We start from the raw sequence: 14,911 nt of genomic DNA, 5'->3' as shown, positions 1-14,911 counted from the left end.
AGCCGCTATTCTACCTTATGTGATTACAGAATAAATGACAATGAAAACAAACAAATAAAACCAGAGAAATTTCAGTAGATGACATTTAGTAATAGCTTCTTGCAATCAGCACATGAAGGCCTCCAAAACTGAATAGAATATACTCCTTTTGGAAACCGTGCTGCCAGGATGACCCAAGAAAGACTTGCGTGCATGCATTATGCAAAACTGAAACAGGATATAATGCATAAACTTAAACAGCCTCTACTGGATGTGCAGCTTAGTATTCAAATAGGGATGTGCCAGTATTTGCATACAGCATCTAGTCTTATGTGTCCATAAATCTTTTCTGTAGAACTTGTGTGATAGCGGAAAGTCCCGTCGCTAAATCCACCGGCTCATTGTCAGCAATAGTTCCTTGTCACGCACCTGTTTTGCAGTATCACTGCCCTGATGTCTGTATATGATTCCCTTTCAGAAAAAACATGCTAGTGTGCACTAATAAAGCCATTTTCAGCTGGTAATGAGGACTTTTTTCCAGTTTGTGTAAAAATAAAATAATTTCTAAATAGACAAATCGCCAAATGTTGCAGACTGGTCCCATACACTGAGAATCTTATATTATGTACAACAGCAGTCAGTCATAGTGTTCTTCCAGCCTGTTGTTGTGCTGTTCTGTACTGTTCACTGTGCTATCTTCTGTTATGTTCTGCTGTGTCCTCTTCTGTTCTGTGACAGACCGAGGGTGACTATAAAACTTACAGACACTGCTCGATCTGCATGTTAACCCTTTTTAACGTTTTGGACTCCATCGCACCATCTGTTAGAAAAAGAGAGAGAGTAAGGAAATGAAGATGGTACAAAGAGTACAAGGAAACACTCAGAGTGAGACAGTCATATATGCGTAATCATATACAGGCAGAAGGAAAGACAGAGGATTAGATGGAAGGTGTCTCAGAGTGGGAGGGAGTTGGCTCTTCAAGGCAGCTGATTATAAAAACAGTCACCATATTGCATGCCCTCATTTGCATAGATGCTCAGTCAGCGCCATCCCAGTCTTGGGGTTTGTAGGTAACTAATGGCGGCATAGACAGAGAGCAGCTACACCATCCTCCAATTGAGGCTTAACTGGACAAGGGAAGTGCAATCATACATTGCCATCTAGTGGCCAGGAGTGGTACCAATGTCTGAAAGTTCAGTAGACTTTATATTAGTGAGGGATTTGCATCAAACTGAGAAAAAACTATTTTGTGCATGTCTCATTTCTTATGCAGGTTTTGTTCTGCAGTACTCTGTAGACAACACAGAGGAATGGAAAGATGTTTTCATCAGTTCTAGCGAGCGCTCTTTCAAATTGGACAACCTGCGCTGTGGGACCTGGTACAAAGTCAAGCTGGCTGCCAAGAACAGCGTTGGTGCTGGACGTATCAGTGAGATCATTGAGGCAAAGACTCACGGGCGAGGTGAGAAGCTGGCAGAAAAGGACTTTAAACAATATATACAGCAGACAAGTAAAAAAAAAAATTTTTACACAATGGAATTATTTTTGAAAAGGGGTTCTAGATAACACTCAGAAAATACAGCAGGTCACATGTGAGGAGGTCAACAAAAAACGTCAACTGAAAGTGTTTAATGCACCTTTAAATGTATCTTTTCCGCAATCTCAAAATTTGAATTGACTTTTGAAAAATGTGAATGAATAGATGATATACGAATAGATCATGTGTTTTATTACAGGAGGGTTATTTTCTTTCATCTATGCTTCAGTCTATTCAAATGATATCAAATTAGTTTCAATATTAAATATCAGAATTAAAACATTTGATACATTTAATGCTTTTTCATTTACAAATGGCTCCAAAGCAAGGTTACGTGTCATTAGTAAGGCTTTAAATTAATGTACACTGCTCTCAAAATGCAGTGGGAAAGGTTTGTTTTATGGACAGTGATATGACTGACCAGCGGGATGTTTATGCTGTCATTAAACTTCTTATAGTGCAGTCCAGTTTCAAATTTGGTAGTCATTACTAAATGCATATTTAACCTCTCAGAGATTATGCAAACATATTACATACAATACTAAACTTTGCTGCTTCAGTTTTTGCTGTAACTGCATCAATATATTATTTAGTTTATTTAACTGAATGTTGTGTGCAGGTCTGCTGCTGATGACCTGTGTTAACCATATTACCTGTGAAATGCCATTCCAAATATTGTTTTAATATTCTGAGCATATTCTGCATCAAACCGTTGCTGCCTTTACAGAACCCCAGTTCAACAAAGACCAGCCTGTCTTCACCCACATTAACTCCAGCCATGCTCGCCTCAACTTGCAAGGCTGGGCCAGTGGAGGCTGTCCGATCACAGCTGTCACGCTAGAATTTAGACCGAAAGGTGAGTGGTTCCTTTTTCATTTTTCAGTTTTTGGTAATATTGGAGATGTCCTGATATAAATTCAATGGAAAAGTGACCAAACTTAGACACATATATTATTTTTTCTTGAAAAAACGTGATCGTAATTAAGAGTCGTGTGCACTCGTGCAGGCACTTGGACATGGCAGAACGTGCGCACCAACGCCACCACAGATGTGTTCCTGGCAGAGCTGCGTGAGGCCACCTGGTATGAGTTAAAGATGAAAGCTTGTAACAGTGCTGGCTGTGGTAACCAGAGCTCCCAGTTTGCCACTCTAGACTATGATGGCAGTGAGTACAAGATGATCTTCATTTGCCATTTACTTTGGATAAATGGCATTGTTTTAATGAGAAATCCATTAAAATGGGTACCTTATGATATTGTCTTATGAAAGCACATTAAACTGATCTCTACAGGCACAATACCGCCAATTAAATCCCCTCTGGAGAAGAACGACGATGTCAAGAAGCTGTTTTCTATTGGCTGTCCTGTGATCTTGGTCACACTTGGTGTTGCGTTGCTCTTCATCATTCGCAAGAAACGCAAAGAAAAGAGACTAAAGAGACTGAGAGGTGAGAGAAGAAATAAGAAGAGAGGAGATAAGTGGTGAAAATGAGAGAGAATATTACATTCAGCCTGCAGAGCATTTATTCTAAGAATACTTGTTTGTCAAAAAAAAATGAAAAATTAATTATATCCTCTGTTCTCGTTAGATGCCAAAAGCTTAGCAGAGATGCTGATCAGGTAAGACTGGAATGTATTCTCAGCAAATTAAGCTTGAAATATTATTAAGCGTAACCTAAAATCCACTCAAAAATCAACTTTCTTTCCCATTTTCTTCAAACTATGCATGTTTGTGTGTGCTCGTCTTGTATCTATGAATTAGTAAAAACAACCGCAGTTTCGACACCCCGGTTAAAGGGCCTCCTCAGGGCCCACGGCTGCACATCGACATCCCCAGAGTGCAGCTGCTAATTGAGGACAAAGAAGGCATCAAGCAAATCGGTGAGAGGAAGAGAGAGAAAGAGAGACTTGTCGCATATGTTCACACAACTATGCCGAGGACCGAATTGATGACCGTTACATGAAATGCGGTGTTAGGCTAATTGTTATTTTGTTGACACACAATATTTCTGCCTGTCATAGGTGAGGACAAGGCCACTATCCCTGTGACAGACACAGAGTTTAACCAAACTGGGAACCCTCAGAGCTTTTGCACTGGTGTGTCAGTCCATCATCCTGCCCTCATCCAGAACACTGGCCCTTTGATTGACATGTCTGACATCCGGCCAGGAACCAGTATGTGCTTTTACTCCTCACTCTCCATTATATCATTAAATGTTTAACCTTGAATATGTTCATTAAATGCAACATTTCTGCTCAGTTCAATTGAGTTATTAGTATTATTTTTTCATGAATGATTCAAATGTTCTCTGGACCAAAATATGAAGACCAATCTTTCTTATTTTTAAATTCTTGTTGATTTATTCCGGCTGTGAACATCCAACCCTTCTTATTTCTTCATCCATTTACCATCAGATCCAGTGTCAAGGAAGAGTGTTAAGTCAGCCCACAGCATCAGGAACCGCTACTCTAGTCAGTGGACTCTGACCAAGTGCCAGGCCTCTACGCCAGCCCGTACTCTCACCTCAGACTGGCGCACAGTTGGCTCCCAGCATGGCATCACTGTCACAGAGAGTGACAGCTACAGTGCCAGCCTCTCGCAGGACACAGGTAAGTACATGGGTGAAATGACACTTACAGCCATTAGCATGTACATACAATTAAGGCTATTTATCTGCAGGAAGCAAATGTGATTTTGCAGTAGGCTATGAAAGGGGCTTGCCTTCATTTCCTTTCCTTATTTTTTTGAACAGATAAAGGGCGCAACAGCATGGTGTCAACAGAGAGTGCCTCCTCCACCTACGAGGAGCTGGCAAGAGCATATGAGCATGCCAAGCTGGAGGAACACCTGCAACATGCTAAATTTGAGATTACAGAGTGCTTTATTTCTGACAGCTCATCTGATCAGATGACTACAGGTACCAACGACAATGCAGACAGCATGACGTCCATGAGCACACCGTCAGAGCCCGGCATCTGCCGTTTTACTGCCTCGCCACCTAAACCCCAAGACTATGACCGTGGCAAGAATGTAGCTGTTCCCATTCCGCATCGCGCCAAGAGTGAGTTGTCACCTCTAAGCATGATTCTTTTTTGTCTGTTAGGATTTTTAATATGAAAACAAATTTAAAAAGTATGGCCAAAGGCTTAAAATTGTATTGTGAAAATCAGACTTCATGTAAGTAAATGTTTTCTGTAAATAACTCAAACAAACTGTAGATAGTATGCATGTATTCTGATTATTAGATGAGTTTATAGCAATTATTGTGGTGCACAGTATACTATCCATTATATCCTATAAGCTTGTGCAGTGATGATAAATTTTACTTTTCCCTTCCAGGTGACTACTGCAACCTACCCCTCTACATGAAGTCAGACCCCTTTTTTCGAAAGCAGGCAGAGCGTCATGACCCGTGTCCAGTGGTCCCACCACGTGAAGCCTCTATTCGTGGCCTGGCCCAACGTGCATACCACACCCAGGGCCGTCATGTGACTATGGACTCTGCAAAACAGCAGGCCCTAACCATGGGCCACTCTGGTCTGTCCAATCTCACATCCTCTGGGGCTTCCTCGGGAGGGGCAACAGGAGGCGGTGGTTGTGGCAGTGGGAGTGGAGGGGCATCTGCTAGCTCTAGCAGCTCCACACTTCCCCAGAGAACTCTCACAATGCCTGGCTCCTCTGCTGCAGGAGCCCAGAGTGCAGCGGCAGCTGCTGCTTCTGCTGCGGCTTCTGGGGCATCATCATCCTCCGGTGGAGGTGGGGCAGTAGGGGCCACAGGAGGGACCCCTGGAGGTGCATCTTCATCTTCCTCCAAGATGGGAGGATCCAGAGACTCTCTCCTGGAGAGCAGCTCCTCGGGCTTAGGCAGACTACAGAAGCAAAGGGATGGAGGGGCGGGGGCCTACTCCAAGTCCTACACACTGGTGTAGCCTGTCATCACTGCGGCCTGTCACTGTAACTCTTCATTGAATGCTGGTCAAGCCATCGCTTGCCTAGAGCCTCTATGAAAAATTGGGGTGAGAAACATACAGATGCACAGCTTACCTGTCAGTGCCTGTGCTGTGCCAGGCTGCAGGGGGCTGGTTGGGTTCCCACTGACAATATTATATGATGGGGTCAGAGTTGGGTCTCCACAGCACAGGGGTTTGCCTTTCTTTCTGCCTGATTGCTTTCTGTTATTATTGTGTCATTTTTATCTCTTACTTCATCACCCTGGGAAACACCTTTGCCAAAACATAGATGATTTATTCACATTTGTTAACTCTATATTTTGATTTTCTGGCAAAGACACAGTACTTATGCACAAAATGCTTTCCACGTGCACTGTCTTGTTTTCTGGATCAAGACAGCTGTAGAATGAACCAGGTTGCTTGAGTTTCAGAGAGATGTGTATTAAGATTTTTAGGTTTTTAAAAATGTTGCTTTTTTGGCCTCTGATGGAAAGGAGCTCATATCACAGCATTGTGCCATGGCAGGATGCTTTATTGTATGCATTAACCACCAACCTTGGTGTTACACTGGCTCTGAAAGATTACTCCATCGTGGATTCGTACATTAGAGGCAATGGATGGACCGTCGTCTCAATATCAGATTTGAGACAAAGGGATTTTCATATACATGCAATGGATGATACAGCATAGTGGTCTTAATTGATGCTTTTCTAAACAGACTCAAAGCAGAGAAGATGGGAAAAAAATTCAAGCATCATAAAGTGCAAGATGAATCCAACCTTTTTCTTTTAAATCAGTTTTCTGTTTATTTTCAGATGATGGAAATATAATCTCATGTGCACTAAGAGAAAATTAGAATGGATCCAAGTAACAGAAACCTTCAACAGCCTGCGTGCGTGCGCGTGTGTGTGTGTGTGTGTGTGTGTGTGTGTGCGCGCGTGCAAGCGTGTTTGCGCGGGTGTATATGTGTGTATATAAATGTATGCATGTGGCAGGCACACCAACGATGGACCTTTTTAAAATCAGTCTGTATGCTGACCTCTTGGGCAGACATCTGTGTCAAAACTGACAAATGTTCATTTTGTACCTGTGAAAGGGGATAATGGGTCGATGCTGATGATGTAACGCAACGACCCTAATTTGGTCCAGCATTTTGAACTTTGTTTTGGATTGACGACATGGCTTAGGAAATGAAAAACACAGGAAAAGAAGTGGGTTCAGAAGAGAGCTATTACAGATTATAAGAACTAGGTCCCTCTTTTTCTCTTAAACTTCCTCAAGAAGGAAGCGACCATTATATGATTCATCATGGCGCCACAATATCCATTATGTTTTTTGTTTTAAGCCATTTTACCTGTGCCCTTTTCCTCCCTTTCTGTCCTTTCCCACTTTCACCTTTACCCACCCGGTCCATCATCATATCCATACAGTGTCACTGTGATCTACTGCTAGCTTACTGGCAGGTCAAAGAGACAGACTGACTGAGAGAAGAGGTCTAATATGCACAGACGGGCAGAAATGCTATTTGATGTGTAGTGTCAGCTTGAATGAGAAGCAAGTCGCAGCAGATTTATGGAGATTTATGAAGAAAAATCATATTTGCATAATCTTGAATTTATAAACAGACAGTAATGTTTAAGAGTATAATCAGAGGGATCGAGCGTCAATATAATGTGAAGTAGCAGAGAGATTTTTCTTCAAAAATAAGTGGTCTTTGAAACTAAAAGGAGTATTTTCAAGTCCCTCCACCTTGCTGAAATTATTTTTAGCTTTATGCATGGTACTGTATCTTTTTTTTATTATTACTATTAGTTCTTCTCCCAAAGCTTAATCCCATAACAAAGATCGTTCCAAAAAAAAAAGAAGAGTTGCTCCACATGTTTTTCAGTGGTCGAACATAACATCAGGGCTCTCGCAATAGAAAAAAGAAAAAGATATATGTTTGTTTTCAAAAGTATGTACATATATATTTCTATTCAAATATATAGCAAATATATGAATATTGAAAAAAATGCAGAGAAATATAAAAGCCGTTCTAATTGAAAATATATATAAAAGATCACAAGACAATCGCTCAGAGTGAAAAAAATTGCCAGAAGAGAAGAAGGAAAAAGAAGAGGGAAGTTTAAACGGGTAGCACAACCATGGGCAGAAGATCTTAGAGCGAAAGGAAGTTGTGTGAAAGAAAATTAAGTGGTGAAACTAAGGTTTGAACCCCTTGTGATTTTGTAAATGTTCAAAGCTGTACCGCCTGTGCAGCAGGTAGCAGCTGAAAGGACAAGCACAGTAAAGTCAAATTATAGTGTGAGATTGTGTCGCTGGTTAACTGTGGTTTATGGCTCAGTGCAGAAAGTGTGGTGTTGAAAAAGAAAACAGTATAACGAGGACAGTCTATACAGTGAGAATCTTGTATTATGTTGTATTGTACCTTCTGAAGGTGTGTTCACAAACTCAATGCCATTACCTATAATTATAATTAATGACAACAAACAACCAACAAGTATTTCTGTTTCCTATCTGTGTCACAGCAAGTCATTCCCAAACTCCAGGAGTGCAGTCCAATGAGCATACCACACAGTGGTGTTTAAAAACTGCTTCTAAATGTATCCATGCTCCCTTTCGTTTGAAAACTAGCCGGGAGAGATATGTATTTTTGCTTTTTGTTGCTAATGGTTACGATGCCTTTTCTTTTAGCTTTTACATTTCAAGTTATGCAAATACTTGTCTTCAGAAAAACAAGAGTTTGGGAATGGGGCAGGCCTGCTTTCACAACCAGGGGCTTCCTTACTCCAGTTGTATGGATATTGGTTGGAATGATGAAATAAAGTTCTGTCCAACCTGCTTTCCCCAGTTCTTCAGTGAAGTTGCTTCTACCGTATAACACCGATCCTCTGTCAGTTTGCTTAAAGTAAATGTAATGTCTGTCTTTAAAGAAAATTCCACCCTCCAAACATTTCCAGAATTCTAGTAGGCCATAAATGTCCATGTAACATTTTGCCATTACATATAATATGCGTTTTAACATTTAGCTTATTTTGATACTTTATAGCAGATGGGTTTTTTTTTATTTTTTTGTCCACCCAAACATATGAACACTGAATTGCTTTCAATGCATTTTACAAAGCATACTCACATAGTAAGGAAAATGTTAATCATACTCAAATTTCCATTTTAATATTAATGATAATACATCAGTTTTAGAAGTTTATGTACCAAATAGCGAGTATAGAAAAGATAAAATCACTAACATTTATTAAGGGAAAAAAACAATCCACTGGATAAAGTGGTCCTCATATTTTATTCTTATTTCTCTTATTATATTTGGACAGCTTTTCAGCTTACGAAACATCTGGGGTGGATTTTTCCTTAAAATACAACAACATACTTTCAAACTGACTTTGCCTGTGTTTGTAAGGCCAACTTCACACGTTCCACTTCCCCAACGTTTTCCCCATCTGCCAATCAATCAGAACCCCGTCTCCACCCCCACCGTTCCCCGTTGTCCACTTATACAGCTTATGTTTTACTCCATAATAGAAGACTTGTGTACATAGGAAAGTGTTTTGTATAAATGAGTACTATTTTCGACATCTTCACTAGAAACCAGGGCACAATGTAAACTTTGAACTGAAGCTATTGTAATGAAACAGAAGAGGACTTAACGGCAAGACTATAAAATTATACAGACACCGCTTTATCTTGATTTATGGACCAGTTAAAACGTGTCAGAGTGGACCATGCATAATTAAAAAAAATATATTGTTTTCTTCTTTTACAGGGCATTTGGTTGAGTTGTCTCCTTTTTTTTTTTTTTTGTTGATTTTTTAATATTATTGTAATTTAGTTTGTTTTTACTTTGTCACAAAATTTAGAGTTTGCTTTTATAAAAATCATTAATAAATTATTAATCCACATTTGTGGGGAGGGGAGCAGCATTGCATGTACTGAAAATTTTGCTGGTTATAAAAGAAAAAGGAAAATGGTGAATTGACCAATTTAAAAGGGGATTACTGAAACCATTTTCAAAATTTAGAGGTTGTTCCTTAAACTTTTATGGGGAAACATTGCTTCAATTTGCAATTGCTTGCGTTTAACTCTACATTTTCTTTTCTATGAAAACAAAACAAAAATGGGAAAAAAAGAGTACTCAACACCTTGTGCAATAAAGCTATCTTTTTATAAACTGTGATGATATTGTTTATTGGCGACTTGCTGTTGAATGTTGAATCTTAACTTTTTCTTCTGTTTAATGAAAAATCATAAGAAGTGTGAATTTTTCAGCCATGGGGACATGTGTTGTGGATAGAGGAGGTTAAAAGCCAAATTTAACCTTTGCAAAGCCCCAAGACGTGTGAAAAAGGTCAAATGTGAACCAAGCCTGGAGAAATCTGTGCTCTTTTGCCTCATCTCAAACTAGTAGTAGAAACTTTACTGTAAATTGTAAACTGTCTTTAACTCTCCAGAGAACCAAGGAGTTTAAAATGAGGTGAAAAGTAAATTTTTTTTATTATAGACAAAATATAGCCTATAAAACTTGACATTTTTTTAAGACTGCCCAAATTGTTTAATCATCTTGCTTCACTTTTTTCAGCTAACTTTATTTAAAAAAAAATAAACACAGCAAGGTACTATGATTGGCTTTTATGTTGCTCTGAACAAGTAATTATTAATATTTGGAATATTTTGCACTTCCCCAGTAATTACTTTCATGATATCTAAGTGTACTTAAATGCTTATTTTCGTCAGCATCTCCATACAGCCACTTTAAACTATATGGAGTCATGCATGTTAGCTTTTACAGCTAGTACTGCACTTTGTGTAGTGCTTAAAAAATTTACAAGGTATACCTTATACCTTACCCAATGTAAGATTTATGCCACACAATTAAAATCTGATCATTAAAAATTATTTTCTTTTAAATTATGTAATCATTAATCCTCCAGTATGCTCATGCTCTTTAATCAAAATGATATTTTTGATACTGAAATATAATTTTTGTTCTTATCTATGAATTGTCATATTTAATCTTAAATAAAAATATGATTAAAAATATAGTCAATTACATTATTATTTTTTTATTAAGATGCTTAATTTCTGACTCCTAAAGTGAGCAGGCTCAAATTTGGATATAAAAACATAAATTCTGTTTGTTTGCCTAATAAATAACAATATCATTTTTTATATAAGTTTTTCAACAAGTTTTTGACAGATTTGAAACATTTTAGTGTTTTCATGTTAATAAGAAATGTAAGCACCATCCAACCAGAAGGATTTATTCAGAGTTGTCTCTCTGGTAGAAAACTGACCTATAGGTTTCATACCTGGGAAACTGACCAGCCTAATATTCAGCATTGTCACTGATTCCTTCATGTTTTATTTATGTTATTGCACTTCCACATTTGTGGAGATATTTGATTTCTCAATGTCGATGATGCTGTATGTTGGTCGAATGCTGATTGGCCAGAGCAGAGAAGGGATTGACAAAACAAAACAAAAAAAACCACAAAGATAAACAATACAGTATGAAAAGCACAGACCGTAGATACTTTTCATTGTTTTTAACACTTGGTTTCACTTCAGCTTTTTGCATGTTATAACTTACAGCTCCTCTCCACAGCTTGCTGATGGACCGACAAGAGCACAAGCAAGAGTCGAAAGACGAGCTAAACCACATATTTTTGACATTGCCCCAATCTCACAACAGACTCTCTCTGCGGGTAGATGGGCAGTGCAATGCACTTCCGCCTTAAAGCCAAAATTTCTCGTGGAGACACACAGAAACCGCGTACAATCACATCTCATGAGCAGAAAAGCAATCACACTAAGGTTAAGTTCACCTCAGGGCAGCCATGCTGACAGAAGCTCATCACATTAGTGTCTGCTTTCATTGACTTAAACTAGCTCTTTGACAACAACTTAGCCTTTTGCTGGATGCAACAACAACCTGTGGCACATTTTTCTACAAGTGCTATTTACACCAAAAGAAAGCTCCTGTTTTGCTCCTGTTTCTCATTGAAAGTGAACATGTTTTATGTTGTTTTTGAGAGTTGTTAGTGGTGTTGACAGGATTTGGTTTCCAGGTGCTTTAGCCATTATCCAATACCGATGAATACCAGAATAACCTACCTGTCTTTCCACAGAAGAATTGGCGATTCCTCTGCTTCTCTATCAGGATTTCCTCTTCTTCTAATGTGGGACTCAGGTTTGACTGCACATCGACTCTTCACACCATCTTTTGATATAAATTGGTTGCATTAACATACGTTCCGGCTCTATTGCTGTGTCAGATCATACATCTTCAACACAATCAGAAGTGGACTGGCCAACTGGCAGCATCGCTGGCCTGAAGATCACTTTGACCTGAAGTGAACATTCAGTTTGATGAATTTAAACATTTTCACATTACTACATATAATAACTGTTGATAACTTTAATTGTGTTTTGCAAACTTTTACAATATTTTAAAACCTTTAAAAACATCAAATTAAATAAGCACCTTAAAATTCATACAACTTGTGAGGCAAAAATTCCTCTAAACACTAGAGGGCAGTGAAACAACATAATCTGATGATGAGTTTATTGAAATGGACTGGGGTTTTTTTTTTTTCTTAAGAGACATCAGTGTTTTTCCACACATTTATATACAGGAAACAACAGTCATATATAAATTAGAGAATCACACTCACTCACGCACTCTTAAAATCACATCAATCATCACAGCACAGCAAATCTGTTCATTCAGAATTACAGAATATTCACATTTATTGTTCACATAGAAATTAAAATATGGTTTTATAAGCATTGTGTGAGATGTAGGCTGCTGTATGTTAATCTGGATTACTAATCTTGGGACCTCTACTAAGTTTAAATGTATGTATATTTGAATATAAGTGTTCATATGAATTTAATCATGACATCACAGCATTCATCTAGCCTTTGATGAAATCACATGAAATCACAGCTTGCTTGCTATTATCTCTCAGACTTGCTGGAGTAGTAAGACTCTCCTGGTCCATCTACTTGCCGTTCTTGTGTTTCTTCTGCTGGAATTTCCTGAAATGGTTCTGGATGGTAGAGGCGGCCTTCTCAACTTCAACAGGGCTGAGCGGAGGAACAGCAGGCGCTGTGCATGTCCCGTTACTGGCATTGGAGTCTGAACACGACAGGACACAGGGAATAGCCAGGATAGTAGAGGAAATAGCCATGTAGAGAAACTCTGTAGCAATGATTGAGTTCAAGCACATTTTATATATTAGCCTTTATTGAAGCAGGCTATTTTTCTGAAAAAAAATCTTTTAAAATTGGATTTCATAGTTATTCAGAACAACTTTTCCAGGGCCACTCATCAGAATAATAGCCTGCATTTAAAATATTTACCTACAAATGTTACTTACTCTTTCTATACACGCCTATGCTGTTTCTCCTGAGGCCATCATACTGTAAATGAAACAGAACAGCCTTGTGTTATAAAACTCTTAATAGATGTGCAGGCACACACAGGAAGGAGAGTAAGTATTGGTTTAGTGCACAAGATGTAACACATACAGATTATGTGTAAGAATAATCAGTAGTGCCATCTTCTCTGGCTGACATTCAGAGTTAAACATATGCAAAACTACTAAAATACTAAACTGCAATGTATGTTCCACACTTAAGGAACTAATGGCCAAAGTACATGTGTGTCTATGACTGTGCTTTCTTTCTATATACAATCACAGTAATGACCTCAAACACAAATCCCCTTGATTGGGATTATAGCTCAAACAGAGCAGCGGCAGGGAATCCAGAGTCTGAGGACCAGCTTATCATGCCTACCTGCCAATTTGACTGTGTGTTTCATGCCTATGTTCAGTCTCATGTGTTGGCTTTATAACCCTGTCTATGAGGTCTGCTCCCTCCTTTCACCAGACAAGCTAAGGTAAATTTAAACTGTAGCCAGTCTAAGCACATAAGGGTATAGAGCTGCTTGTTGAGTATGACTGTTGCACCTTTTCATTTAAGTACTTGTGCTCACATTAAGCACTCCAGCTATTTATCCTCGATACATTTGTAAGTTTCAGTTGTATAGAGGTTTTAGACAGAAGTAACCTTAGAAAAGGTACAAGAAAAATACAAGCCTGTCAACCAAAATTTCACTTTTACAAAAAGATGTGCGCACTTTCAACTTGGGCTGAAATATGCTCCTTTATTCGGGGATACATATTGAAACCTTCAGGAGACATCAGATGTGAACTGTGAAGATGTAGAGGCAACTTTATTTTTAAAAATATATTATTTTGCTGCTACTTTCTGAGTATAGAGGCAAACCATCTCTGCCTTTTTAAGACACATTCCTCTGCTTCTATGTCCTGTGCTTCTGGACTTTCTTTCTACTAATTACCAAAGAATAAGAAAAGATCATTTATGAGTATTGATGATTAAAAAAATACTACTACTATTAATGTACATGAGATCATAATAATCTTATGATGATATTTATACAGGCTAGAAATACTAAGAATAGAGGATGTAGTTTTACCCAACAGTTTTCTCATACAGAGAATGAAGCTATATGAACAGAACTGATGTGGTTTTTAATGTAAATTATGATCTGCAGTATCGATCTTGCTATAACTAACCTCATCTGCTTTGCTGCTCCTCCGGCTGAGAGACACTGAGTGAACCTGCCAAGGCAAAGGCTGAGACACCACATAAGGCAAAGGATCCTGTTCCCGCGTAAATCGCGCCCCTATCTGTAAATAAAAAGACGTTTTGCTTAGACATATGAATATGGGTCAAAGGTCAACAACTGGCTCGGCTCTAAATGTGAACACTGAATAACGAGAAAACAGAGAACAATGACAGGGCAGCATTTACCAGTTGGCTCTAACATAACTTGCCTGAATACATCTGGAAGCTGTAAATATAAATGTGGTTTACACTAACCAGCTGTTGCAGCACGATCCACATGTACATTCTTATTTTATAAAGCTATTGTCAATGCCATTTACCTACAAACACTTACTATACTATAGCTGATATCCTCCATAAATGAAAAAAAAGGCATCTTACTTTGTGCTAATAATCAACGTCATCATTCTTGTTGTTCTGATCTGTACAGTAGAGTGCTACCATTATAATCACCTTACCGTTTCTACCACTTTGACCACCATATACATAGCTGTTAGCATGGTTATCAACATCTTGATCGCTATTCCTTTAGGACCTTCTTCGTTTACAGTTGCTGTCTTCAGTTCTGTTGAACAAAAATAAAAATCCACACAGGCACAGGTCTGAGCAATCAGGAAGAAACGCACTCAATTCACTGTCTCAGTCTCTGACACATAAGGGTAAGACTGCTAAAGAGCTTTGCAGGACAGAAATAGAGAAGCAGTAATCTTTTCCTATGCACAACACTTATCCCTCAGGTGTGCATTGCACCTTTCCAGTAGCAGACATGCATTT

The 14,911-nt window shown here is 38.7% G+C and overlaps 2 protein-coding genes across 3 annotated transcripts in view; one reads left to right on the top strand and one right to left on the bottom strand.

Moving 5' to 3' along the window:
* Positions 1-12,030, top strand: part of dscaml1 (Down syndrome cell adhesion molecule like 1) — a 100,244-nt gene extending 88,214 nt beyond the window's left edge. The window contains exons 26-35 of the mRNA XM_082502569.1: positions 1,254-1,442; positions 2,245-2,373; positions 2,524-2,682; positions 2,809-2,964; positions 3,106-3,136; positions 3,279-3,397; positions 3,539-3,691; positions 3,932-4,126; positions 4,270-4,578; positions 4,857-12,030. Coding sequence (XP_082358695.1) covers positions 1,254-1,442; positions 2,245-2,373; positions 2,524-2,682; positions 2,809-2,964; positions 3,106-3,136; positions 3,279-3,397; positions 3,539-3,691; positions 3,932-4,126; positions 4,270-4,578; positions 4,857-5,446 — 2,030 coding nt within the window. The 3' untranslated portion in view covers positions 5,447-12,030. The remainder of the gene's footprint in view (positions 1-1,253; positions 1,443-2,244; positions 2,374-2,523; positions 2,683-2,808; positions 2,965-3,105; positions 3,137-3,278; positions 3,398-3,538; positions 3,692-3,931; positions 4,127-4,269; positions 4,579-4,856) is intronic.
* LOC309687536 (uncharacterized protein) lies at positions 12,028-14,823 on the bottom strand. 2 transcript variants are annotated; one of them, XM_082502576.1, is made up of 4 exons: positions 14,596-14,823; positions 14,086-14,199; positions 12,862-12,904; positions 12,028-12,683 (listed from the first exon to the last, which is right to left on the bottom strand). In XM_082502576.1, exons 1-4 carry the CDS (start codon positions 14,647-14,649, stop codon positions 12,484-12,486), a joined length of 411 nt encoding a protein of 136 aa, XP_082358702.1. In that variant the 5' UTR covers positions 14,650-14,823; the 3' UTR covers positions 12,028-12,483. The 2 variants fall into 2 exon arrangements, with proteins under 2 accessions (XP_082358702.1, XP_082358703.1); XM_082502577.1 differs by having other exon boundaries at positions 12,028-12,620; positions 14,596-14,817.
* Positions 14,824-14,911: the final 88 nt, after the last annotated feature.

Source organism: Aulonocara stuartgranti (genome assembly GCF_965226115.1).
Source record: "Aulonocara stuartgranti genome assembly, chromosome: 14".
Lineage (NCBI taxonomy): Eukaryota > Metazoa > Chordata > Actinopteri > Cichliformes > Cichlidae > Aulonocara > Aulonocara stuartgranti.
Note: the sequence above shows the minus strand (reverse complement) of the source record. Positions and strands in the feature narration are given on the sequence as shown.

Coding starts and splice junctions, on each gene's coding strand:
- LOC309687536 (XM_082502576.1), bottom strand. CDS start 14,649: ATGTTGATAACCATGCTAACAGCTATGTATATGGTGGTCAAAGTGGTA. Junction 14,200..14,595: donor TGGTCAAAGTGGTAGAAACG/GTAAGGTGATTA, acceptor TTTTATTTACAG/ATAGGGGCGCGATTTACGCG. Junction 12,684..12,861: donor CATAGGCGTGTATAGAAAGA/GTAAGTAACATT, acceptor TCATTGCTACAG/AGTTTCTCTACATGGCTATT.